The sequence below is a fragment of the Echinops telfairi genome, unplaced genomic scaffold, assembly GCF_000313985.2.
Source record: "Echinops telfairi isolate 266 unplaced genomic scaffold, ASM31398v2 ScPeMD7_1;HRSCAF=3_1, whole genome shotgun sequence".
Classification (NCBI taxonomy): Eukaryota; Metazoa; Chordata; class Mammalia; order Afrosoricida; family Tenrecidae; genus Echinops; species Echinops telfairi.
In genome coordinates this window covers 5147344-5173378 of record NW_022103897.1, presented here as the reverse complement: position 1 = coordinate 5173378, position 26035 = coordinate 5147344, and the positions used below count along the sequence as shown (strand labels likewise).

General features: G+C 44.3%; 1 protein-coding gene across 1 annotated transcript in view; it reads left to right on the top strand.

The window, feature by feature from the left end:
* The window catches only part of TLE1 (TLE family member 1, transcriptional corepressor), a 118548-nt gene that overhangs the window by 62321 nt on the left and 30192 nt on the right, over positions 1-26035 (top strand). The window contains exons 9-14 of the mRNA XM_004713910.4: positions 12210-12326; positions 15990-16043; positions 16874-17026; positions 19509-19653; positions 20703-20893; positions 22589-22665. Of these exons, the coding sequence (XP_004713967.2) occupies positions 12210-12326; positions 15990-16043; positions 16874-17026; positions 19509-19653; positions 20703-20893; positions 22589-22665 (737 nt within the window). The remainder of the gene's footprint in view (positions 1-12209; positions 12327-15989; positions 16044-16873; positions 17027-19508; positions 19654-20702; positions 20894-22588; positions 22666-26035) is intronic.

Genomic DNA, 26035 nt, shown 5'->3' with positions numbered 1-26035 from the left:
AGATACCTCCTTGAGGACTCACTGTGGCACCTGGAGCTGTGAATTCCAGGGCCGTGAGGGAACCATGTAATTCTCACAGGCATGTCCGGACCAGTTTGAGGGTCTTTTTCTTATTATCCTTCACTGTAAAACGAGGAGGGACTAGTACCAGCTAAGTCACTCTTACAGGAATATGCTTGTAAGAAAAGGCCTTCAGTGTAGATTTGCCTTTTTGGTTTGATAAATTCTGGATTGGGGAGTGAAGTCATTTAAACATTATTTCTAAATAATTATATTACTTTGAGTCCGCTCCAGAGTTTTTGTTGCATGTTGCATGGGGAAGGAGGGTTGAAGGATAAGTGGAAGTATAGGGGGTGAGGGTGATGGTACACTATGAGTTGATGGCCTTTCCAGCCCGAATTGTCGCTGGTTCTGTAAGTAATGAAAGGACCGAGGCTTCTGTCAGCATGTGGGTGCATTGGGACAGTGCTCATGAGCCCTGGTGGCACAAGGGGATGTTTGCTGGGCTGCTCAATGCCAGGTCAACACTTCAAACCCACCAGCTCTCCTTGTAAGAAAGATGAGGCTTTTGCTCTTCTAAAGGCCAACGGTCCCAGGAACTCAAGATAGGTTCACTGTGAGGAAGAGCTGGCGTGGTGGGAATGTGCTGTTGGCTTCGTGTTCTGCCCTAGCAGTGGAGTCGCTAGAAGGGGCAGGGAGTATGGTCCACACCAGGTGATGTAGCCAAGGGGATGACGTGACCGCCGATAAAGTTTCTGCACAGTATTTCAGCAGCCTTGTATTATTCTTATTGTTTTAGCAATCCATCCCTGTAGTTAGTTATAACAAAAAAATTTTAACCCAGTTTACATGCATCAGTCTACCTTCAAGGCTAAAACTATGCTGATTTCCTTTATGAACCTTCTAATGTGCTCTGGGCAGAACTGTCATTAATATCCCACAAGTTCCTGCATCGGATGACATACCAGCCCTCTAGGGAAGCCATAGTTTCTAAGACAAGGTGCGAGAACACAGCTACTCTCTCCCATAGTTCATGTCTAAATGTATAAACAATAGACCTGCCCCTTTCAGATCTGCTTATACAGCATGGGAATCTTGATGTGTGATGTGGTTGCCAAGTGGACTAATTTCCACTTCGTTTGTGTTGTTGACAAGGGGGGAATCCCATTAGTTTTCAAAAAGCGTTTGCTGAAATCTCTGGCAGGATGTGACATGTGAGTGACCAATGAGACTGCAGCAAGAGCCACGGTGCAGGGTGACGTCTTAATTGGTACCAGGTGTAGACCGGGTAGGCACACAGATGTGATGGGGTGCGTTGTTGCCTAATTGTTTTAATGCTCACCAAGAAGTTAATTGACAGTGTACAGTGTGCTAGCAAATTAGGTTCCCACTGCCTTAGTGTAACTGAGGATAAATGAGGTGTCATGAGTTTCCAATCTGTACCTCTGACATAAACACTTTTCCTGCAGGGAGGAGAAAGTTCCCGAGGGGAATCAGTGTGACAGCTAAAGAAATCCATTTGAATAATGTGCATTATTTTCACATTAGGGAAACCTGTCTGGGTTTTGCTGTATCCGTGAGGGGGCTTTCCCTTTTGGGTTTGCTGCTGATGGTTCCAGGCTTTAACTTGGTTGGCAGAGAAGTGCTTTGAGGTCCCTGGATTCATGAAGGCCCTGTAATAATGATTTCGGCGAAAGTGACCATGGAATGTTTCATTAAATTTGCTTTCTTTCATGCCGGCTAGAGTTCACTTTCCAAATGTATTCGTGTAGAACAACGATTCCTGTTAAATTGCTAAGGAAAAGTAGGGTTCTCGGGACAAGACTTTAAAGACTGGCTGTGATCTTTATCGTGGCAGCTGGGTCCTTGCTCCCTTCATCTTGGGCTGGTGTTTGGAGCACTAAAATCAAAGACTGGTGCGTACACAAGGGCCACCAGAGTAGGAATGAGATACAGAGTCTCAGTCTTGACATTTTATTGGATTCAGCTTGATGTTTTCATAGATTTGATAAGACTCCTGTTTGCCCTGCACGTTCTTATATGAAGGTGTGGCTTGAAAATTGTATTCTGTTTTATTTTGAGAGATTGCGTTGGCCACTAAGGAGGCCTGGTGGCATAGTGGGTTACGAGTTGGGCTGTTTAACCTCCAGTCAGCAGTTTGAAACTACCAGCCGCTCTGCAGGGGTGGGGGACAGGGAACAGAACAAACTCATTGCAGTGGAGCCAATGCTGACTCACGGCAACTCCATAGGACAGGGTAGAACACCCCCCGCAGGTTCCCAAGACTGAACTCCTGATCGGAATAGAGAGCCCGTCTTTTGCATGCAGAACTGCTGTTGGTTTTGAACTCCAGAGCTTGCAGATCACAGCCCAACCGGTAACCACTATACCCCCAGGGCTCCTGTGGGAGACCTTCTGCATGGTAAAGATTTTTATAGCCCTGGGAACCCAATGAGGCAGTTCTTCTCTGGCCTATAGGGTCACTATGGGTCAGAATTGACTCAGCGGTAGTGAGTATATTAGTTAGTTGTTACCCACTAGTGCATACACTTGGCTTATTAGGTAGTGACATTCATTAAATTTACCATGTTGTGTCACCACGGTTGATTCATTTGGTATGTGTTTTTATAAAATATGGTTTCCACCTTTAGGAAATGGTGCTCTCAGAGGACGGTGATGAGCTTGCTGATTCATGACAGTGGATCCATGGGAAACAAACCCTCTGTTCTCACGTTGATTCAGATCAGAGCAACCCCAGTCAGGGCTTCCCAGACGGGAGCAGACAGCTTCCTCTTTCTCCTAAAGAGCAGCTGCTAGGTGTGAACCGCTAGTATTTCCATGAGCAGTCCACCTCCTAAACCCAGGGCCACCAGGGAAGCGTGCCACACTCAGAAATCCAGCTCTCTGCCATCGAGTCGTGTCCCACTCATATGGATCCTGTAGGACAGAGTAGAACTGGCCCCGTGGGTTTCTGAGACTTGAAATCTTTGCAGAGTAGAGACTCATCTTTCTCCTGCAGAGCTGCTGATGGTTTTAGCAGGTGACCGTGCATAACATAGATTGGGCAGTCAGATCATTAACTATTTTCTAGCATCTCTTGCTGTCCTTCATTGTTACACTGCTATTAGTTAAGGAAGCACATTCACATGTTGGTGAAAATGTTCACTAATAGCCCCAATAGGCTATAAGACTTTTTAAAATCATTTTATTGGGGGCTCTTATACCTCTTATAACAATCCATGCATCAATTGTACCAAGCATATTTGTATCATCATTTTTAAAACATTTGCTTTCTATTTGAGCCTTTAGAATCAGCCCCCTACCCCCCCCCCCCCGTGACCCCTTGATAGATTGTAAATGATTATTACATCAACTGATATCTCCCTTCCCCCATGTTTTCTGTTGTTTGTCCCGCTGTGTGTGTGTGTGTGTGTGTGTGTGTGTGTGTGTGTGTGTGTGTGTGTGTGTTTCTATGTCGATCATTGTGGTCAATTCCCCCTTTCTCCCCACCTTCCCCCTACCCTCCTGGTATCCCTACTCCTATTTCTATACCTGAGGGGTTTATCTGGCCTAGATTCTGTGTTTCATGAGCTCTTATCCGTACCTGTGTACATGCTTCGGTCTAGCCCGTGTTCACTGACATTTTATGTTCTCAAGAAATTCCAACAGGTTGATGGTGTTAAATGGGTCTATGTTTAGCTGTGTATGCTCAATAATAGCAAAATAAATAAAACTGGAGGGGAAAAACAAAAAAGCTTAGGGGAAAAAAATCCCCCAACTTTCTAATCCCAAATCTTCCCATAGTTTTTCTGTTCTCATACTTTCTCTAGCCATCCCAGGGGCAATATCTACATATAAATGTGTAGAAAGTTATGCTGCTTTGACTAAATGGGTCTTTGGGGCCCTTTCTGTCTCTAGAATGGGAAATTCTAAGGGAATCCTTTTAAAAGACCTGCCAGATAACACCTTTCTCTTTACTGTTTTATTTGGTTCTATACCATTAAGTGTGTGTAACACATAAGGTGTAGAAAATCATCATGGGTTTGCTGAAAGCTAGAATTTTAGTTTCTTTTGAAAACATGGTGTTTTTGGATCTGGATTTGTTCATACCTGTAATAGCCCTAATAGGCTATATGAATCTGTTTTCAACTCTTTTAGAAGACAAAAGGTGTAGATGGTTTTGCTTTGTTCCTAACAATGTTTTAAAACAAAAGAAAACCTATATGTTAGGGTGAGTCAGAATGTACCTTTATAAATGCTATTAAACAGATATATCAACCTTTGAGAAGCTATTGTGTCTGCACTTGTTCTCCACCTAGGTCTGGGTACTTGTAAAGGCCGTGTTTCCACCTTCCCTGAAGATTTTTTATTTATACCAAGTCAAAATGGCAGTTTCGGCATCCTTAGGACTCACAGTGTGTTCCTTTTAAATGTTGAATTTTGGGAAATTCTGTAGGAAAGCCCTTGCTACTTGAAATTTCTCTGTACAACATTCCTGGCCTTTTTACTCACCAATGCATTTTTCTTTTTTTTAATTTAATTAAATTAATTAATTTATTTTTTTGCATTTTTCTTTTTTTAAAAAAAGACATCTTCACAATCTCCCGTGATCATTCTATGACCTTCAAGACTATGGAAATTAACCTTTAGGAATTCCAAGAAGAACTAGCCATAAACTTTGAATAGATCTTTCTGCCTTCAATATAACTGGTTCAGCAGATCCCCCGAGGGGAGCTACTGTCTTGGTTGGACCTGGGTTTCTGATCATAGTTATAAAGCCAAGATTCATCTTGAGTTACAGTTTGTCCCATACATTGTCAGCCTTAGCGTTGATCTTGCTTAGAAGACTGATGGAAAGTTTATCCCTTTGAGTTAGCTGATCTTTACACAAAATGTTTGACAGCCAGCCATTCAGGTAGCTGGAAAGGTAGCTGGAGCCAAGACGTTGGGCAGGAGATCTCAGCTTCAGGAGTTATTCCTTTGATGAAAATTTCCCATCTTCTACCAGTTCCTGTGGACTTTAGCTGCAGTTTCTTCATTTGTCAAACTTTGTTGTCTCGTCATTGAGGTCTTCCCGACCTTTAAAATGCTCCGTCAATCTAAAACCTGTTCTTTCCATGGGCAACACATCTCTACTTGGGGCAAAGTTACAGTGATTTGAGAACATCTCCATTGGAGTTTTGTTAACATGTTGGTATTAGTCCTGACGTAATTTTTCCCCATGGCACAAAAAGTATTTTATTTGACTTTTTAAAAGAGAACTTGCCTGCTGGCAGCCACTGTTCACAGAGACATGTTTCCACATGCTGTCTCTGGTGTAAGAAGCTCCCGCACGTGAGAACCCCATCGTCAATCCTTTCAGAATCACCCTTGCACAGTTGGAGATGCCAGTCCCTCCAGACATTTATCTGTCCAATGTTTACAGTGTGCGGAATTTCTGGGAGATATTTTAAAGTTTTCCAGCTGCAAGGTGAACCAGCACATGGAGTTTTTTTGGTTTTGGATGAAACTTGAGTGTATCAGTCAGTTTTCATGCTGTCCAAAGCCTGGTTCATTGCAAAGTATTTCTTTGCAAATAAATATTTGAAAAACGAATTTTATTTGATAACTACAGCTTAGTAGATTTTGATTTTTCAAAATAACCCTAGAGAGAGAATTCTGAATGTGAAATAGGTCTGTTTCCTTACCATCCACATGATTGGAATTACACGAAACCCATACTGTTTGTTGCGTTTGGATGCCTTACTGTTCTCTGGATGTTTTTAGAATGTGAATCTTAAGTTTTTGTATGCCAGGCAGGGTTCACGGGTGCAAAGTCAGGAATTTGAGACTATTTTCACGTCATTTTAAATTAGACTGTAAGATGTCAGTTTGTTATGTATTCACATTTTTGGGATACAGTAGGCAAACAACCAAAGAGGGCAGTGGTGCTTTAATGAAAGAATCACCGCCTTCCATGTCGGAAACCTGGGCTCAGTTTCCAGCCAGTGCACTTCATGCGCAACTGCCACTTGTCAGTGGAGGCTTGCGGCTTCAGCAGCACGTCCAGACTAAGAAAGATTAGGAAGAAAGGCCTGGTGATCTACTTCTGAAGAATCAGCCAATGAAAATCCTCTGGACCAGGATGATCTGATCCACACTTGATCATGAGGATGGTGCAGGATCAGGCAGCAGTTTGATCCTTTGTGCTGTAAGTCACTATGACAGACTTGTAGCTGACATATAACCAGGGCTGTCAGTGGGCTTCATGTCTCTGTGCATGTGACTTGGTGGGGAGCAGAGAATAATATATCATTAGGCGGCACTAGTGTGTCACATTATGATGTTACAGTAAATTAAAGACCCCCTGTGGTCTTGGGGCAATATATATTTGGGGCTTGGTATTTCATACATACTGGACATAAATTGAGATCAGGGAGGAGTAAGTACTTGATACGATGAGATTGCACTCACTTTAAGTTTCAGACAATTGCCTCCCCTCTGGGCTTTGCAATCCTAAACACTACAAGGAACTTGAACATGGCATGTCTTTCTGGCTTGCTTTTGGTCGCCTGAAAACTTTAATTCTAATTATATTCTGTTGAGAACCAATTCTTGATTTTCAAAAGCACTTTTAAAGTGAGCCAACCTCAGTTTCTGTGCTTTGAAAGTGATCTTTCCTTAAATGTTGCCTTGTTAAATATGGAGTAGGATAAAATAGCATCCATAGTTTTGAAGGTTCAGAAACGTCTCTCTGTCTAGTCAACTCAGGTCTGATCTCTCCTGAAAATATGTGTAAGTGGGCTGTGCGATGGTCATGGAAAGGACTGGAGTCCTCACATTGGCCACGATACTGGTGAGACTCCCCGTGGGTTTTCTGGAAAGTGAGTGAGAAAAACACCGAGACAGGCATCTTTGCCCCCACTGAGGAGTGTTTGGCTGGGTCTATTTGGTCGTAGCAAGATGAGCGACGAAAGCCATGTCCAGTGCTGGGAAAAGTCAGAAGCTATTAATTACTCAAAGAAAACTGAGTTTATGGGGACAAGAGGAGAAGGGAACGGGCCTGTGTGGGTGGCAGGTATCCTTAAGTTGAAACATTTGCCAGGTGCTAGGTGCCAGCTGCAGCTGAGGCCCAGGAATTCCCTGGCTCCTGATTTTGGCTCTCCTGGGACTCTAGCCCACAGTCTTTGAAACCAGGTTTTGAGTCAGTTTGACAGCATTTAAGGTCGTATGAAACATTTGTTTCTAACAGGTTAAAGTTTTCCAATTGAAAGTGGGTAATTCCCAGGTTAGGGGATAGTCATTAGCAACCACTACCAAATTTAGAGGAATAGCTTTGTTGTTTATTTTAAACCAGTTTATTGGGGACACATACAGCTGAATATGGTAGTTGTTTTTGTTAGCTAATGTGGAATCAGTCCTCGATTCATGGAGACCCCACTCAATGGAATTGTTATTCATAGGGGCTTCCTTGAATTATATTCAAATGTTGGTTGCCAGGCCTCTGTTCTAAGTCTTATCTAGCTAGAAACTCCAATGAAATATAATTAATATCATTGCAATGTGCCAGCTTCTACTAACAGGGATGGTGGTGGTGCATTGCACAGGAATCGGACTCAGCTCAGGTCTACCGGAATGGAAAGCAAGAATTCTTAAGAAATTTTTAAGAACTCTTGAAATTGTAGTCATTCCCCCTCCCCTCCTCTGCTTCCTGGGAGAATTATACTAATAGCAACTTCTACCAGATGAGGATAAATTAAAAAATATTGCTACAAGAATTCAGTGCATACACTTACATTATTAGTTTTAACCACACATGCTTAATTAAACATGTGCCTGTGATCCTTAGATGACTCCAGACAGGACCTCTCAGTAGTAATATGCTTATCTTCGTCTCTAGCACTGTTGGGAATCTCATGGTTGGGCATGTTCAATTTTAAGTGGACATCTTGGCCTCAGGTCTGGCTGACTTGATGCCCAAGGCTTGTGGGAAAATTGGCTTACTTACAGAATTTCCATCAGCCTTTTAATCAAGATTGAGGCAAATGAAGACAATTTTATGGAATGATTCTTGTCTCAGAATGAGTCAAGGATTCACCAAGGTGATCCAGAGAGCAAAGTCTAGTCAAATAGTGACTTGTGAGGTGATCTGCTAAGCCATCGAAATGTAAGGCCAAGAGGTTAGCTCAGAAGTTGATCACTTACTACCATCCAATCAATTCTGACCTATAGTGAGCCTATAGGACAGTGGTTCTCAACCTTCTTAATACCATAATCCTTTAATACAGTTTCTCATGTTGTGGTGACCCCCCCACCCATAAAATTATTTTAGTTGCTACTTCATAACTGTAATTTGCTACTGTTCTGAATAGGGTGACCCCTGAGAAAGGGTCATTCAACCCCCAAAGAGGTCACAACCCACAGGTTGAGAACCGCCACTATAGGACAAGGTAGAACTGCCTTCCTGGGTTTCCGAGATGGCAACTCCTTATGGGAGAAGAAAACCTCGTCTTTCTCCCAGTTGCTTATGGTGACTGTTATTTGTGGGGATTCCAAATGGGTGTGCTTGACCCAAGATAGGGTATTTTCAACTGCCTCATATGCATATTAAATTTGGACATTGAATAAGGAAGATTGAACAAAAATGGACGCATTTGAACTATGGTGTTGGTGAAGAATATTGAAAGTACCATGGACTGCCAAAAGAACAAACAAATTGATCTTGGTAGAAGTATAACCAGAATGCGCCTTAGAGACAAGGATGGCAAGACTTCATTTCATGTACTTTGGACGTGTTATCAAGAAAGACCAGCCCTTGGAGAAGGATATCGCATTTGGCAAAGCAGAAATGCAAGCAAAAAAAGGAGGAAAGCCCAAGACAAGATGGATTGACACAGTAGCCGGAACAATGGGCTCAAAGATAAAAACAGTTATGGGGTTTGTGCAGGACCAGACAGTGTTTTGTTCTTTTGTACATTGGGTAGCACTACAAGTTGGAAGTGATTCGACGGCACCTAACATCAACAACAACAACAACAAATGAGCAATTGTGATGGATTTTCTCAGAGACCATAGGACAGTCACAGAGGTTTATTCTGAAGAAGTTTCAAGAAAATAGAAAATGGCAGTTGTGAGAAAATGGCCATGAAAGTTGCAATGAGGCATTTTTACTTCATCCCAACACTGTTCCTCCTTTGACAGTAGCAGGGCTGCCCTATGAGAGTTCCATTGGGAAACCTTACCACCCTATCGTCCTGATCTTGTTCCTTCAGGCCGCTGCTGCTGCTGCTTTTTTGCAAGAATGATTCAAAAACAATCCACAGGGACAAGATTTGAATCCTTTGAGGATGTCCAAGCTGCCATTTCAATGTGATATAAATGGAATAGTGTAGAATTCTTGGAAAGGTTAGGGAGATGGAAACACTGCTTTAAGAAGAGTTTAGCCCTAGGTGCCAAGAAACAATAGCTGCTCATTTTGATATTTTTGTTTAATAAAGTTTATAATTTTTGTAGCAAATATTTTTTTGTTACCCTCATATTAAAGCCTAGTCCTCATAGCTTGGCAGTCATAAAGATGTGCATCCTTGGAAATGGTGTTTCTGGCAGAATTGCGCTTTGTTTTCACATGTGTTATACCACGCCACTTCATCAAACGTAAGGCATTAAGGTAAGCTGTCCTTGAATGGCTGGGTTCTTTGGAAGCACTGAGCTGGTTCACATCCTGAGGACCACAAAGGAGAGCTTCAGAATTGCCAGTAGGACACAACTCTGCTGCATTCTGCGTGGCATTTGGGCAGTGTGATGTTGAGTAATGGGCAGCGCTGCCCCTGACACAAGAAGACTTCAAGACTTAATATCTGTAACAGAGATTGAAAATAAGAAGAGAAAACAACACAGGTGGTTTGAACCTGCAGTCTTTAGGCAAGTAGATAGCATCCTGCACATGCCACCCGGGTACTAGGAACAGAGATAACCTGTGGCCATCATGTGTATTTTAACTCATAGTGACTCCATAGGACAGAGTGGAACTGCCTCACAGGGTTTCCAAGCTTGAAATCTGTCTCTGGTGGAGTTATTGGTGGGTTTACACCACAGCCAGGGAGCAGCTGGTTGCTTCCCCATTGTGCCACCAGGGCTCCTGAGAACCGAAGAAATGGACTTGAACACATTTTACATACATGAGCAGGGTGCTGCCCACCCTCGCTTAGCTTCTCTTAGAGTTGCTTGTTCACATCTTGCAAGATTTCTGTTACGTCTGTCTTCTGTCAGGCAGTGGGTGGGAGAGGGGTTAGTTTTTAGCAGATGTTTATCAGGGCAATTAGTTCAATGATCCACCATGCTCACCTTTCAGTCCCCACACTGGATAGTAAAGCCTTTCTTGGGGTCTTTTTATATTGAATCGCAATGGGTCCTCCCATCTTCTTTTATGCAAGCCTCCGGGCATTTGTTTTGCTCAAATGATCATGAATAAAAGCGCTTGCTTTAGAGGTCAGCCTCTGAAATGGCCAAAGGGAGGCTTCAGTTTCCATTCTGGTTCCAGCCCTGATTGCTTCTTTCCTGTAGTTGAGCCAAGGATCCCTGGTGGCCTAAGGAGTTACATGCTGAGGTGCTAACTGCAAGATTGGCAGTTCGACACCAATAGCCATTCTGAGGGAGGATGGGGCTGTAGAGATTTACAACCTCAAACCGGAGGGGCAGTTCCACTCTGCTCTATTGAGTCGCAGTGAATCAGAATCCATCTGGTGACTGTGGGTTTGGTTTATTGGTTGGTTGGGTATGGGTGGCACAGTCGTTAAAAAGGGGATGCCTGCCAACCAGAAAGGTTGGCTGTTTGAGTCCAAACCCACCTGCTGTGCGGAGGGAGCAAGGCTATGGCAGTCTGCTTCTGTAAAGATGTGCAGCCCCAGAAGCCCCGTGAGACAGGTCTGCCCCGTCCTACAGGGTTGCTGTGAGTTGGAATCCAACTAGTGGCATTGAGATGGGTGGTTGAGCCCAGAGTGGACCCATGGTGATGGCCACCATTTTTCCAGGGGACTTTTAGAGCCAACTAGCTTGTGACTGGTTTGGAATGGAAACTAGTGACTTATAAAGTGGACCCTAAAAGCTAATTGCATAACCAGGGGCAGTTGCTTTCATTGTGGCCTAAGTCACAGATCTGCCCCTCGCCACCCCCCATGTTTTGCACTGTGGCAGAGAAAGACACCCTATATGTCTATTGGCACTGTGCATGTCCCGCGTCCCCCACCCCTTTGTGTTCTCAAACATCTTTCAGAAATCCTGGGTGATCTGGGGGCTTTTGTGAGCAGCCGGGTTTTTGCACAGCCCCTTCAGCTTTATTCAAAGCAGTAACACATCACTGAACAAATTGCCCCCTTGCATATGCTAATCCAGCGCTTAAAAGAACTCATTGTAAGGGGTTCTGATGCTGTAGCCTAAGGGGAGATGGGAATTGAAAGGATGTCAAATCATGTCATGTGACCCCCAAATAGCTAAAATGCCTGTTTTCTTTTGGGTCAACAGTTTGTGCTCAGTATATGCGAATTAAAGTATCCTGTGTGGTTTGAGGAAAAGATTAGTCCGTGCTCTTGCTTTTGTGTGCCGGAGCAGGCCTCCTCGCTATTAGGAGATCCCTGTCCAAAGTTCCTGCTTTGGGTCTTAAATTTCAGTGCTTTTGGGGAAGCGCGCCAAATCTTATTTTCAACAATAAATTAAAGGGATTCAAAAGAGTCCCTTCATTGTGGTGGTGGAAAATGTGATTTGCCTTTTAGGAAGCTGTGTCGTTAATCCCACCCCAGCTCCCTTTGTGTCTCTTTCAGAGTGGCTCACGGTGGCCCTTACAGTTTATAGAATATGTCTAATAGAGTAATCTCAAGTTTTGCTCATAGGCCATTCATATTCCTGACCAGGAAGTCACCGTGGGGGAGAATAAAAACACAGCCTCATATAAACAGCAAGCTTCCATTCTTCTAACAGTAAATAGAGCAGGAGGAGGTTCTGCACGAATAGGGCCTGAAGGTTCCACTGGGCTTTGGAAAGTTCCCCTTTTAAAGGCCTAAATCTGTATAAATGTTTACCATCAGAGGCTTTAGATGAGAAGAATTAAATGTAATGAAAGGCGGTGTCGGTATCACATTTCTAAAACGGCTATTACATCCAGGTTGGGTTTCATGTGGACAAAGAGACCGGGGAAGAAAGCTTTGATTAAAATTTAGTTCTTTTTTGTCTTGCAGAGTAATTCCCTCTTGGTACCAGACAGTTTAAGAGGCACAGATAAACGCAGAAATGGGCCTGAATTTGCCAACGACATCAAGAAAAGAAAGGTGGACGACAAGGACTCCAGCCACTACGTAAGAAAGCACTGGGAATAATATTTGTTTGTTTACTTGATCACCCTCCAAGTGAGTACGGAAAACTTGCGTCTTAGTGACGGTTCTGGTCCTCAAAAAGTAATATAATGAAGAGGCAATATCCTTGTATTGGAGGATGTGATTTCCCTCTAAGGCCATCAGTGATGCTTTGTCAGGCTCAGTGCTGCCTTTTACTTTTATTCAGAGGTTTGACTAAAACACAGGGCCAACTTTCTTGTCATGTGACATGTGCGGGCCCACTGGGCCCTGCTCTTAAAAGGCCTCTCTCTGTCTCAGCTTTGGCTTAAGGCTGTACTCTGAATCCAGTTGTTGGATAAGGGCCCCTGCATCTTCATTTTGTTCTGGGTCTGCAGACCTCACAGCTTCTGCTAAAATAATCAGAAGTTTCACTGTCAGGAGATGCCTTTTGGCACTCTAATCTGATAATATATTCAAGGGCTTAAGGTGGGGTTGATCTGTGGAGATCATCTGCCAGCGTGATCTGTCGAGAGATAGAAATCCATCAAAGAATTGGAGAAATACTGGCTGCACTGGTTGCACGTAATAAAACCTTGCAGATGAGATCACGTAAGCTGGTTGAGGGAATGAGGGCTCTGAAAGAGATGTAGCGAAAGCCACATTCCAGACTTCTGGTCTTGGGGCCATAAGCATTGCAGCTGACACATGACTTTCTAGTTTCATTGTCTCCAAGTATCCATTGCAAGAGAAAAGAATGGTCAAAACAGGATAAAAGCAAAGTACAGAATTGAACCAATTGGAGGAAGTGTCTACCTTAGCCTGGCTGATGTGCAGGCATGAGATAGTTTACAACTACATTTTTGCCTTTGTCTGAAGCCTGTAGCTAACTATAGGCAGCATATTGGGGGCATTAACTCTGTGCCAAGATCCCCGTGCTTTTCATCTGACTCTTCAAACCACTCTCTGGTCAGACCTTCATCTCCGTTGTGTTGCACTCGTACATACCATTGTCTGTATTTTATAAATAAAGAAACAGAATCACTGAGCTTGTCAGGGATATGTCCACAGGGGTATGGCCGCAGTTAGTAGCAGAGCCTGGAGGGAACCTAGTTCCAGAAATCATGCTCCCTATCACTGCGCTAACATTCCTGAGGTGCTAGGAAGGGACATGTTCCTAGAGGTCTTCAAAGCCTTCCACACTGTCAACCTCCCTGTAGGCTAATAACGTCCTAAGAAATGAGGTTGTTGGTTCTCTTCACCCTCGCTTGAGTTTCTTTTAGCACATCTTGTTTTCCATTGATCTGCTGCTCACTTAAGTTGCTGTGGGGCAGCCAGTTGTGGGCCGGTTCTGACTCCTGTTGACCCCGAGTAAAACTGCTCTGTAGGGATTTCAATGCTGACTTTTCAAAAGGCCTTTCTTCTGAGGCACTTCTGGGTGAATTTAAACCACTAAATGTTTTGCTTAGTAGCTGAGCATGTTAACTCTTTGTAGCACTTAAAGACTCTTTCATTTGCAAATGAAAATTATTAACAAGCCAAAAGGCCTACAGCTTGCAAATCTGTTGGTATACAATTCTGGCTTCTTCTTCAGGAAGTGTGTCTATTGAACATGGTGTTTAGTAATGAGCGATACAGAATCAGGAGCCCTTAGGTTATTGGCTAACCTCAAATTGAACCAACCAAATATTCTTTCGTAGAAAGATGAGACTTTCTGCTCATGTGAAGATTTATAGCCTTGGAAATCTAAAGGGAGAGTTTCCCCCTGGCATACATGGTAGCTGTGAATTGGGACCCACTTGATGGCAGTGAGTTCGGTTTGGTTTGGCTAGAATCTGTTAACACACTCGTACTCAGCATCTGGTTGGATGGGTGGATATTGGCAGTGTACTCTGCTTACTGGAGAATCGTAGACAAAGCCCTCGATCTTCGATGTCAAGGATGTACTGCACTGTGCAGTTTTATATTTGCAAATGGGTCTTAGGATTTAAACGAGCAGTGCCTCCAAGTCTCCTTTCAGAGTTCCATGGTAATAAAGTGATTGCTTGCTGCTTTCTGCCAGTTCCATTTAGTTCCTACTTTAGGCATTTCATAATTTTTTCCCTAATTATTTTTTTTCCTTTCCACTTGGTACTTTACCACTCCCCACCTCTAGTCTCCCCCCTGGACCATCCCTGCTAGGATTATTAACAGCTGGACACAGCTATGCTTTTGTGGGCTTAATGAGGAGAATTCACATTTTTCTCTGCACTGCTTCTTTTCTTTTACTAAAAGAAATTATTTCTTTTAATTGGCTTTTATTTTGAACTATCTGAGTTTCCTCACTGGCTGTAATATTGTTACTGAATCAGGCCACTTGAATTATGACATGGCCTCTTTAACAGTGACTTAGACATACTTGGTGGCAGCTTATTGAAGATAGTGCCTCCTACACATAATGCCTTAGATGGTGTTAGAACAAAAACATTGCAGACATTAGAGTTGAAGGTACACTGCTTAGCCAGTACCTGAGGGCCCACAGAAGGTTTATGTGGGCACTGTTACTAATATTTCTCTAACTTTACTTGTGTATTCAGAATTGTCAGTGACACCACTCACCTAAAAGAGCCCACTGCCATCAAATCAATTGCCAACTCATAGCAACCCTAGAGGACCGAGTAGACTTGCCCCTTTGAGTTTCTGAGAATGTGTCTTTATGGAAGCAAAGAGTTTCATCTGTCTCTCACCGAGTGCCTGGTGAGTTCGGATGGCTGAACTTTCGGTTAGCAGCCCAGCTTAACCCATGGCATCATCATGCCTTCTTTTCTGACATTGGTAAAAGAATGGTTTTGGTGGTAAATGGTTTTTGAGGATTTGGACACATTGCAGCCCCACCCCCCTCCTTTATATCCCATATATTCATTGTACTGTTTTGCACTAAAGCACAGAAGGCTTATTTATCCTACTTTGAGGGAATGATCAAATCATTAAAACGTTTTTCCAAACTTGGAGTTTCCTCTTATTGAATTACATGGCTCTAGGCATAGACAATAAAGGTCCTATTGCAAGATGCCAGTGTGCTCCAAATATTTCCCACCTACCAACCTTCTCTCTCCAAAAATATTCCAAGTCAGTTGCTAAATAGGTCTGCTCTTAACATGATCTTGAATCTTTATTGAAGCCAGCAGCTGGGTTTGTTTGTAGTTTTTTTCCCTTCCCTCTGGAAGTGCCTAGGAACTTTACTTGGCTAGCATGGTTCGACTTTGTCTCCGTGCATGGTCTGAGGATCGGATTGTAGGCAATATACATAAGAGAATGATCGGAAAGTGTGCCACTCATTTGACATCAAATGGAAAAAGATCTCCAACGTAAAGATGCATAGCTCAGAATACAGGAGAGTTTTGAACTTTCAAGCATTTATTGAGCCCGCACCGTGTGCCAAGTGTTTACAACTCGCAGTCTCCAGTTGTGAGTATGTGGTACTTGGTGTGTTAGTACAACAGAATTTCTGCTAGGGTTTTGCATAGTCCCAGGTCACATGTGAAGATGGTAAGGGAGGTATTAGTTTCCAGGGCTGGCAATCTGGAGGGAAGCCTGTGGGCACACTTTTTAGCTAGCCTTCTACTAAGAACTATAAAAAGGAATTTAACAGGGCCTCCTCAGACCCGTTAGTAAGAGGCTTTTTTTCTTCTTCCTTTTCCCTCTCAGGATAGTGATGGTGACAAAAGTGATGACAACTTAGTTGTGGATGTATCTAATGAGGTAACCATTCTTTTTTTTTTTTTTTTTTCAATCAGACTCCATCTATATAGTGACTTGTATAGTGATGTGTGACAAATCCAGCAATGATGGGTGGCCCTTAGAAAGCTTTCTAGTGAAAGTAGCCAGATTCTAAAGGATAAATCTACAGTTTGCTATTATGACATACCTACAACAGGAACATATGTAGAGACAGAAAGAGAGTTAGTTGTTACTGTGGGCAGGGGCAGGGCAGTAAGGAGTTTCTGCATAATGGGTATTGGGTTTCTGTTTGGGATGGTTGCAAATTTCATGAATAATTGTGATGACGGTGAAATAATTCATGCCACTCAAATGTACACGTAAAGTGGCAAACTTTATGTCATACGTTTTACTATAATAGCATTTTTATAAAGCCAACCAGTAATGAATAAAATGAGTGAACGGAGTAGTGACATGATGATAGTTTTCTGCAAAGATCCTTGTACACTAAACTTAGTGGTTACTCATGCATGGACCAATATTGCCTGATAGACACGAACTCTTAGTTCCTTTTAAAAAACCCTTCACCCAATATTTTGGATTCCTAAATTGAGAAATAGCACTTAATATGAGGGGGCTCTAGGGGGGCTTTTAGTCCATTGTACTTAGTTTTGCTCGATGCTGCCTGTTACAGACAGGCTTGCAAATACCATCCTGTTAATTTTACCAACCTCGGTATCCTTTTGTGTTGGCACACACACCTTCAGTGTTCACCTTTCACATAGAGAATTAGTGTGCTCGGAGAGAGTGTAACAGGAAAGGTCTGTTCTTTGTAAGCTGACTCGTGAACAACCTTGGTTGTGTTTATTGAGGACCCCTCTTCTCCACGAGCGAGCCCAGCCCATTCGCCCCGTGAAAACGGAATCGACAAAAACCGCCTGCTAAAGAAAGATGCATCCAGCAGCCCAGCATCCACAGCTTCCTCGGGAAGTTCCACTTCTTTGAAATCCAAAGAAATGAGCTTGGTATGTAATGAGAACTGTCCCTTTCCTAGTTTTAGTGAATTTTCCTTTGGGGATGCTGAAGTTTTTTGTTTTTTTTTAATAACTGATTGAGGGTTGTGTTTTTAAGTGTTGGCGTGAAGCTCATTCTTCTGCTGTTTGCCTTTATAGAGGTTTCACTTCTCAGTATGTTTTGTGCTATTATTGTTCTGAGGTGCTGTCAAGTTGACTTTAATGCAAAGTTCCTCTATGTGACAGAAGAGCTGTACCATAGGGTTTATAACCTTCACAAAGGAGCTCTGGTGGCACCAAGGGTTAGGCATCTGGCTCCTAATCATACGGTTGTTGGTTCAAATCCACCAGCCGTGCTTCGGGAGAAAGATGAGGCTGGATGCTCCATTAAAAATGTACAGTCTCAGAAATTCATGTAATGTCGCTTGAGTTGAAATCAACCTGATGTCAGTAAGTTGGGTTTGTTTTTTTGAAATTTATGAGAGTGGACCACCAGGTCTTTCTCCTGCTAGGTGAGGGGTGAATTTGAACTGCTGTCCTTTCAGTTTTTATCTGAATGCTTAACTTGCCCTACCAGGTCTCCTGATGCCATAATTAAAGAGGGAGAATAGATTTCATGTCTCTCCCTTAATTACTTGGTGCCTTCCTTTCCTAGTGCTGCTGTAGCAACAATGCTATGCATGAATGGTTTTAAAGGACAATATTCTTTTCAGACAGCTATTTCTTCTGGTAGCCAAACATCTGAATCAGGGTGTCTTGTCAGTATCCTTGGACAGCCCTCACGTGGGGATACCTGCCTTCCCCAGTATGCACATGTCTTTGTGTCTAATCTGCATTTTTTTCTAACTTGAGGTGCTGAGGCTGCCAGGAGGGCCTCATTACCACAACATTAGATTGCATCATGGGAAGTGATTGCCTTGCATTACACTTTATTACATTTTGCCCACAGGGTTGCCAACACATATTTTGGGGGAACAGTGATTCGACCTGTAATACTTAGGGAACATGATCCTGCCATAAAGCCCCAGTTGGAAAATGTTCTCACCCGCTTAGGTTCTGAGAAGTTCTCATTATCTTCAGCTGTCTATTTTTGTTGTTGCTGTTTGTTGTAAGTTGACCCTCCATGCTGGCATGTTGTGATTAGGGAGCTAGTCAGCATAGTGATGGACATGAGTCACTGGGTTAAGCCTGGAATTGGTGGAGGAGGGGCATGCATCAGAGCCCATCCGTGTGCTCAGTTATGTATCCAACAAACAATGTGGAGTGTGTCATCTCATTTAACTCATAGTCCCCCGGGCCATTTGTGGAAGTGATGTGCCAAGGCTGCATGGCCCATCTGGTCCATGAACTGAGAAGCCTGGTATGCCCCTTGCCTGGCTCTGCCCTGCACCATTGCCCTTGTTGGACTGTATTAGAGGACGTGGAAGGGTGAGAAGCAAAGGGAGACACACTATATATTAGTCTCCTAGGGTTGTTCTAAAAAAAGCAACCCAAACTGAGTTGCTAAGAAAAAAAATCCCAGGGATTTATTTTTCCCACAGTCTGGATGCTAGATGTTTTCTTCTAGTTTCTGGTGATACCTGGCAAGCCTGGGTTTGTAGGTGCATCACTTCAATCTCTGCTTCTTCACCTGGCCATCTTCCATGTGTGTTTGTGTCTCTTTTGTTTTTATAAGGACAGTGGTCTTACTGGATTAGGGTCCACCCTACCCCAGTGTGACCTCAGGCCTTATTGACGGTTAATATCTGCAAAGATCCTGTTTCTAAACCAGATCACATCCACAGGTGTTGTCCGGGTCTAGGTCTTCCACATGTCGCTTTGAGGGGCCACAATCCTGCGAGAAACCACTTGTAACCATTATAGTGTCAACTCCTGAAAGGCCACTGGCTGATACTAAGTCTGTCCACAGGGGTGCGTGTCACCTTGGTCCTGTAGGCTAGTTGGCCAGGATCCTAAATCCCAAAACTCATTCTCTTTAGGCTTCTCTCAAACAAGAGGTGGTTGGGGGCTTTTGCCTCTAAGATGTTAGATTGAACTTTATAAAACCGATGGCCCCTCTTAACCCCTCGCCATTTGTTTCAACCCAGCTGCTATTCAAATGCAAGGCAGAAAAGGGGGGTCTTCTCTGTGACATTGTTGGCAGCTGGACGTTTGTTTCTGTGTGACTGGGAACTTGGCTCTGGTTGGTCATTCATCTAACTTGGCCTAGCCCCAACACCCACTAGCCTGACGGAAAACAACTTTCAAACCAAAACCCACAGAGGAAGGGGTATGATCCTCTCTGTCCTTCTCACTCGAGTTTGGATTCTGGCAGGAAGAGGAAAGGTCAACATTTCTCGCTCACAAGTTCATGCTGTCAACATTGTGTGGATTTATGAAAATTGGCCGAGGGAGTCGCTCGGAGGTGCCCAGTGTCCCAGCTGCTGTTGTGATAAATTGTGTAATATGGCTTGGATTAAAAATAATACTCATTTAATTTGTTTAATGATACCAGCATGAAAAAGCCAGCACGCCTGTTCTGAAATCCAGCACACCAACTCCACGCAGTGATATGCCAACGCCGGGCACCAGCGCCACTCCAGGACTCCGTCCAGGCCTCGGCAAGCCTCCAGCCATGGACCCCCTCGTTAACCAAGCCGGTAGAGCGCCGCCTCCTGCTTCTCTTTGTTTTGCTTCTCCCTGTTCCCAGCTCTAGCCATCTTCCGCTAATCTTGAGACATCACTTTCCATGAATATTAAATGCACTTATTGCCACCCTCCTCCCTGGCTCTGAAAAGCCATGATAAGAAACAGATGTTTGTCCTTGGGCTTTAGCAGCTGTACTCCGTGCTATATCCCTGGCTGTTGACTTTCAGCTTTTCTTTTATTTCCAAATAATCCAAATGCTAGGGTCTTCAATAAAGTTTCTGATAATTATTCTGAATATAAGCTCCTTACCCAATGGCCATTGTGTGTCTGAGTTAGCTAATATTGACGGACACGGTGGGTTTGCTGCCCCAGTTTGTGTCTTGCTTGCTTTTGTTGGCTGGTTTGCTGCCAGGACATTCTTGGGGAAGCTGGGGTGTCTCCTGTCTGGAAACTGCAAGTTTTTCCCTGAGACTCCAGCCCATGAAGAACCTCATAACATTTTACTTCATTTTTTGCCTGAGAAAAGTAGAAAAGTAACTCTACCCTAGGTTTAAAGGAAAACAGACCCTAGAATATTCCTTCTAAAACCCTTGCTTTGGTTTACATAAATCTAGGATTGGGTTTTCATTTGGAATTGGTACCAGGGAATGGCAAGTTCGGACTGAAGGAGAAATCTTGGATTTTATCAAGAAAGTCTTCTTTTGAGATTAAGTCAGGTAAACCCTTGATGTCTGTGCCTTGGCTTGCCCTCGGTAGATTGGGTCTAATAATACCACTTAATTCCCCCTGGTGCCAACCCAGCTCGGCCATGGCTACCAATGAGGACAATGTGGGGTAGAGTTTGCCTTGGGGGCTTTGCATTCCCTGAGACGAATTCAGCTCTGGGAATGAACTGCCCCTATGAGTAAATCGAAGGTGATTTTTTTCCCCTCTCAAAAGCTCTGTCCTCCATCTGCCTCCCCCTAATGGAAAGCATCAAGAAGTGGCCCATGGACCTACTGCGCGGATTTGAATTCGCTTGCGTCTGCTGAGTCGTGTTTCACTCTGTGTTTCCTTTCAGCGGCTGGCTTGAGGACGCCCCTGGCCGTGCCCGGCCCGTACCCTGCTCCGTTTGGAATGGTCCCCCACGCGGGCATGAATGGCGAGCTGACCAGCCCAGGCGCTGCCTATGCGAGCTTACACAACATGTCTCCCCAGATGAGTGCTGCTGCGGCGGCGGCGGCCGTGGTGGCCTATGGGCGCTCCCCGATGGTAGGCTGCTGCATCTCTGGTTCACTTAGAAAAGCCGCATGCTTCATGGAGCACCATCAGGCTCTCAGGGAGAGCCAGAGAGTGGAGGCCTCCACGCTGCACTCCGTAGGCAGGAGCAGGGAGTGCCGCGCACCTCATAAACAAAGACACCCAGTGTTCCGATGCCCACCATCGCCTTCCTCTTGTCAGCCTTCATCAACATGCCGGTTCATTCAGTTAGGGCCCAATGCTTCTTGTTTCACTGTTTTCGTGGATGAAGCAGGCAGTGTTTTAGAAGCTGCCTCTGTGGTTGGAGGACATCTGCTTTCCTCCCACCAAAGTAGATTCTGATTGAAGGTGATGAAATGACTGAAGGAGCTTGCAGGAGCCTTTTCATTTTTTTTTTCTCCAGCTTTTCCCTCCCCCTTCACCCTTCCTTTAAGCTTTAGGTGGAAATATATTTGAGAAGCTGTAGCTTTCTCTTTCCATGCCAGTGTTATTCTTTTAAGCCTAGTATTCTGGCTCGATGCGTAAGAAGTGATCTCCGGACAGCAGGTAGGACCAGGAAGGAGCTGGGCCACCATGGGGCAGTTTCTTCTTTGGCGTCTTGCTTTGCCATTCTTGGTGTAAATGCCCTTGTTTCTGACCAAGAAGAGCCAGGCCCAGATCTGAAGTGTAAAATTGACCACACGTGTAAAATGTTGACCGCCTGGGGGGCAAGGAATGGATTGCAACCCACAGCCAAGGTTATTTGTATTTGGCGTTTGAAATAGAGCGAGTGCATTCCCCTCCCCTCCCTCTCTTTCGATAGCAATACCTTCGATAGTCCCAGGTGGCCTTCAAGTTGGTTGTTGTTTCCTTTCGCTTGCACTGGTCTGGAAGGCTGTCTGGTGGTGGACAAGAGAGTCCAAAGTAATGCATCGTTGGGGGACTTGGTTCTAGCATTATCTATGAAAAACATTTGCCTTTGTGACAGTTCTGACAGGCTAGTTGTTTGTTTTGTTTTTAATCAGATGCCAAGCTTTGCTGCTAAGGCAACTCTGGGCAGACTCTGACCTCCAGTCTTTGGTTAGCAGCACACTACTTCTCAATACTCAGGGGCTGTAGAGTAGGAGCTCCAGATATGAATTCTGAAGCATTGACTTAGACTTGTGTGTGGTGGGTGGGGTGTCATTTTGCTCCCCAGAGGACAGCTGACAATGTCAGGAGACACTGTTGGCTGTCCAACCTGGGGAAGAGATGTGACTGCTCGCTCACCCATACAGAGGCCAGGGATGCTGTCAGGCACCGTAGTGCAGGTCAGCCAGCTCCCCACCACAAATAATTATTCAGCACCAAATATCAATAGTGCCATGAATGACATCCTGACTCCACAGATTGCTTTTTGTAAATGCTTGGTTGAGGCAGAGTACCCTAGGTTTACAGGAAGCGTTTACCATGGGAACTTGGCTCTCAGTGCACAAATGAATCACACTCTCGCCCCACTTCCCCAAAAGCAATGTTGTTGTGGTATTTAGAAGTTGCTGTATTATATCTTGGATTGTAATTTTTCTTTTGTGAATTGCTGGAGATTATTACTGCTCTCGTTTATATTACTTTGGGGAAATGGAAATGAATCTTTAATAAGAAGGTATTTCTAATGAAAAGTTTCTTTAGATGTTAGCAAAATGCCTACCTGGGCCTAAACTGAGCCTGTGATGCTTATTTTGCTTTCAGGTTGGGTTTGATCCTCCCCCTCACATGCGAGTACCAACCATCCCTCCAAACTTGGCAGGAATCCCTGGGGGGAAACCGTAAGTACCTCCTTGGTTTGGTTTTAAAGGCGGTTGCTCAGTCATAGTTATTAGCAGATTAGGATTCCAAAGGGAGTTCAGGCTCGGGTGTTTCCAAGGAGATTTCCAGTCTTTCTGGGGAGGGTTCACACTTTCTATACATAGGTAGCTTGTAGGTGTCATGCCTCTGTCTTCTCCGTATTGGTAATCTCGTGTGCTTAGTTATTTTTGGAGAGCACTGTCTTAGCCGATACGGACAGGAGGGAAGAGAAAACTGGAGGGGGTTGGCCATCCTTGCTTGGCTCACTGAGGAAGCTGCTGCGCTCCTTTGCCATTTGGTTAGAGGATAGCTGGTGAAGTTTTCACCTGTACTATGTCATGGGTCATATAGAGCCATGGACGCTTGAGATCTCTCTTTGAAATGTGTTGTCTTTTGACCCAGTGGTCTTTTTTGATGGAAATGCGTGTGGTTTGAAGGCTACATTCTAGAGGGCAAGATGGTTCATTGAGGGTTACTTTGATTCCTAGCTAATGGCACCTCATGCTGCACCGTGGCAAATCTCCTGTCAATGAAGTTTACCTATTGCTATGACCCATAGTGCTTCCAGCCTATGATGGATGAGGAAGAAAGGCTTAGTGACTTTCTGAAATCAGCAGGATTTGATCAAAGTCTGGCTTCCCATAAATGTTTCAAATCCTTGTTTGCCTTCTCTAGTCATCAGTTGGGGATCAACCTGATACGCTGCATCCAATGTACCCAACACTGCCCTCTTATTTTGTTGTTAGCGGTCATGAGGTGGGCACACAGTCCCTGGATCATTGGAGTTCTTAGCATTTCCATTGGCCGATGTTCTAATCAACTTTGTGGTGAGACACCCCGAGGCACTAGGGGATTGTCTCTTGTCTGTGGGTGTTGGTACAGTGGCTGTTGTGTGGCCTGCTCATCAGTGAGTGGATAAAGAGCCCATGAGAAATGCCCGTTGAAGAAGCAAGGATGATGCTAATTGACGGAATTCCAGAGGAAATGATTGGCAAATAGGGAAAAGCTCAGTTGACTTCTAAGGAAGACTAGCTTAAAGAAACACGTGTCCTGGGCATGTGCCCGGCTGTCAAAATCACCTTGTGTGTGATATATACGTGAGAGGCGAGGAGTGGGCAGAGCTGCAGGGGCAGGTAAAGTGGAACGCAGTTCCTTACAATGAAGTGTGTAACGGTATTAGTCAGTAGCTGCCTCAGACACAAAAGTCTATGATGTCTAGCTCATTAGAGCCACGATATTCCTGCCTTTGGCATGCAAGCACCTTGGACATCTCTGTGTTTCACCTCCATGAGCTAGGATGTGATCCGCCCCGAGGAAAGGGCAGTGGGCCCAGTAACAGAGCTGTGAGGCTCTTCATGTTTGAGGTAATTTTCTCTAATTAAAAATGGCCATTGGTGTCTGGATCTGAATGGTCACCCTTTCTCAAACAGTTCATCATTCCCTCCCAACCTCCCAGGTTCTTTCAAGTTTGAGGTCAGTCATAGGATACGAGAACGGCAGAATTAATATCACAGGGAAAAGCAAAAACTTCCTCGTGGTCTCAGAGATCTGGGCTATCACAGTCGACTGCCCGTATTCATTCACTCACTAGTGTGAGAGGATGTCCTGTGCATTCGTTGTGGTGAAGCAGTGGTGAATTGCTCAGACTTTTCATGGTGACCAGCACCAGTTGCCATTGAGTTCACTCTGACTCCTGACAGCCCCACGCCCCGTGCGTGTCCGTGTAGAACTGTGCTCCCTGGGGTTTTGTTTTTCAGAAGTAGATCACCAGGCCTTTCCTCTATGGTGCCTCTTGAGTCCACAGGAAAGTAAATTTGCAACTCTGACACACTATTTTATTCTAGTCTGTTTACAGATTGATACCTTTTTTTTCAGATATAAGCAAAGAAAAAGGAATGGAAGGAAAAAGATACAAAGTACAGGCCCAGATTCTTTGTTACAATAGTCACACTGGTAAACACTGGACACTGCCAAGTTGCTCTATCACAGTTTTAAAGCCTTTCCTCCCAATTCCTGTGAATGAATATTCACTGGCATAGTAGCCCAGCTGCTTGCAGACTCCCTTGAATAGCACTGGCCCGTGGTACTTATTTTAGGAGAAATGGTGTCAAGCCAGTATTTCCAGAGCAGACAAAGAAGGTAGTCAAGTTTTAAAAGCATCATTCTGGTAAAATACCAGTTGAAAGGATATCTGTTTTCTAAAAGACAAGATTTGGGTGGGATGGGTAAAGGTAGGTTATTGATGATTCATGGACTTACATGAGTGTGGATTGTGTTTCTGGGGTTCATGCTAGATGCAAGAGATGCTACAGAAACAAAGTGGACGTGCATTCCCTGCCTTCAGGAGCCCCTGTGATGCGATCAAAAACCCACACTGCCATTGCATTCATTCTGACTGATAATGACCTGGGGATTGTAAATCATATGGAGCGGACAGCCACCTCTTTCTTGAGCGGCTGGTGGGTTTGAACCATCAGCCTGTGGTTAGCAGCCCCACATGTAACCCACTGTGCCACCAGGGATCCTTAGATTTAAAAACCACCACCACCAAACCTTTTGCCTTTGATTAGATTCTGGCTTGTGTGATTGTTAGATCGAGGCTTTGGGTGCTGTGCTGCGTTGTGCTGTACCACAGGGCTTTGTTGGCTGTGATCTTTTTGGGAGCAGATATTCAGATCTTCTTCCCACGCACCACTGGGTGGGTTTAAACTCTGTCAACTTTTATGCTAATAGCCAAGCACAAGTTCAGGCCAGGCCAGATTAAATACATTAAAATGTCTCTTTCATCTTCAAAGTTTGATGCTCATAAGAACCAAGTTGAGCATTCATTCTCATCGGGGTTTATTAAGGAAATACTTATTGTTAAAATAAGCAAACACACACATCCACTGTCATGCCGCTGATTCTGACTCATATTGTTATTATGTAGGGTTTCTGATGCTGCAAGTCTTTACCAGAGCAGCCAGCCTCATTTTCTCCTACAGAGCGGCTGGTGGGCTTGAACTGCCGGCCTTGTGGTTACCAGCCCAATGCTTAACGTACTGTGCCACCAGAGCTCCTATGGGATGTGGCAGTGGTTGTCATCTGCTGTTGGGCCAGCCCCTGATTCATGGTGACCCGACTGCTGTGATCAACGGGGTTTTCTTTTGCTCAGTTTAAGAAGCAGATCACCAGGCCTTTTTTTCCCCCCTTCCTGGCCCATCTGAGTCTTGAACAGCGGTTCTCAACCTGTGGGTCGTGACCCCTTTGGGGGTCGAACGACCCTTTCACAGGGGTCACCTAAGACCATCAGAAAACACATATTACCGATGGTCTTAGGAAGCCAGACACCGCTCCTCTATCCGTCTCCAG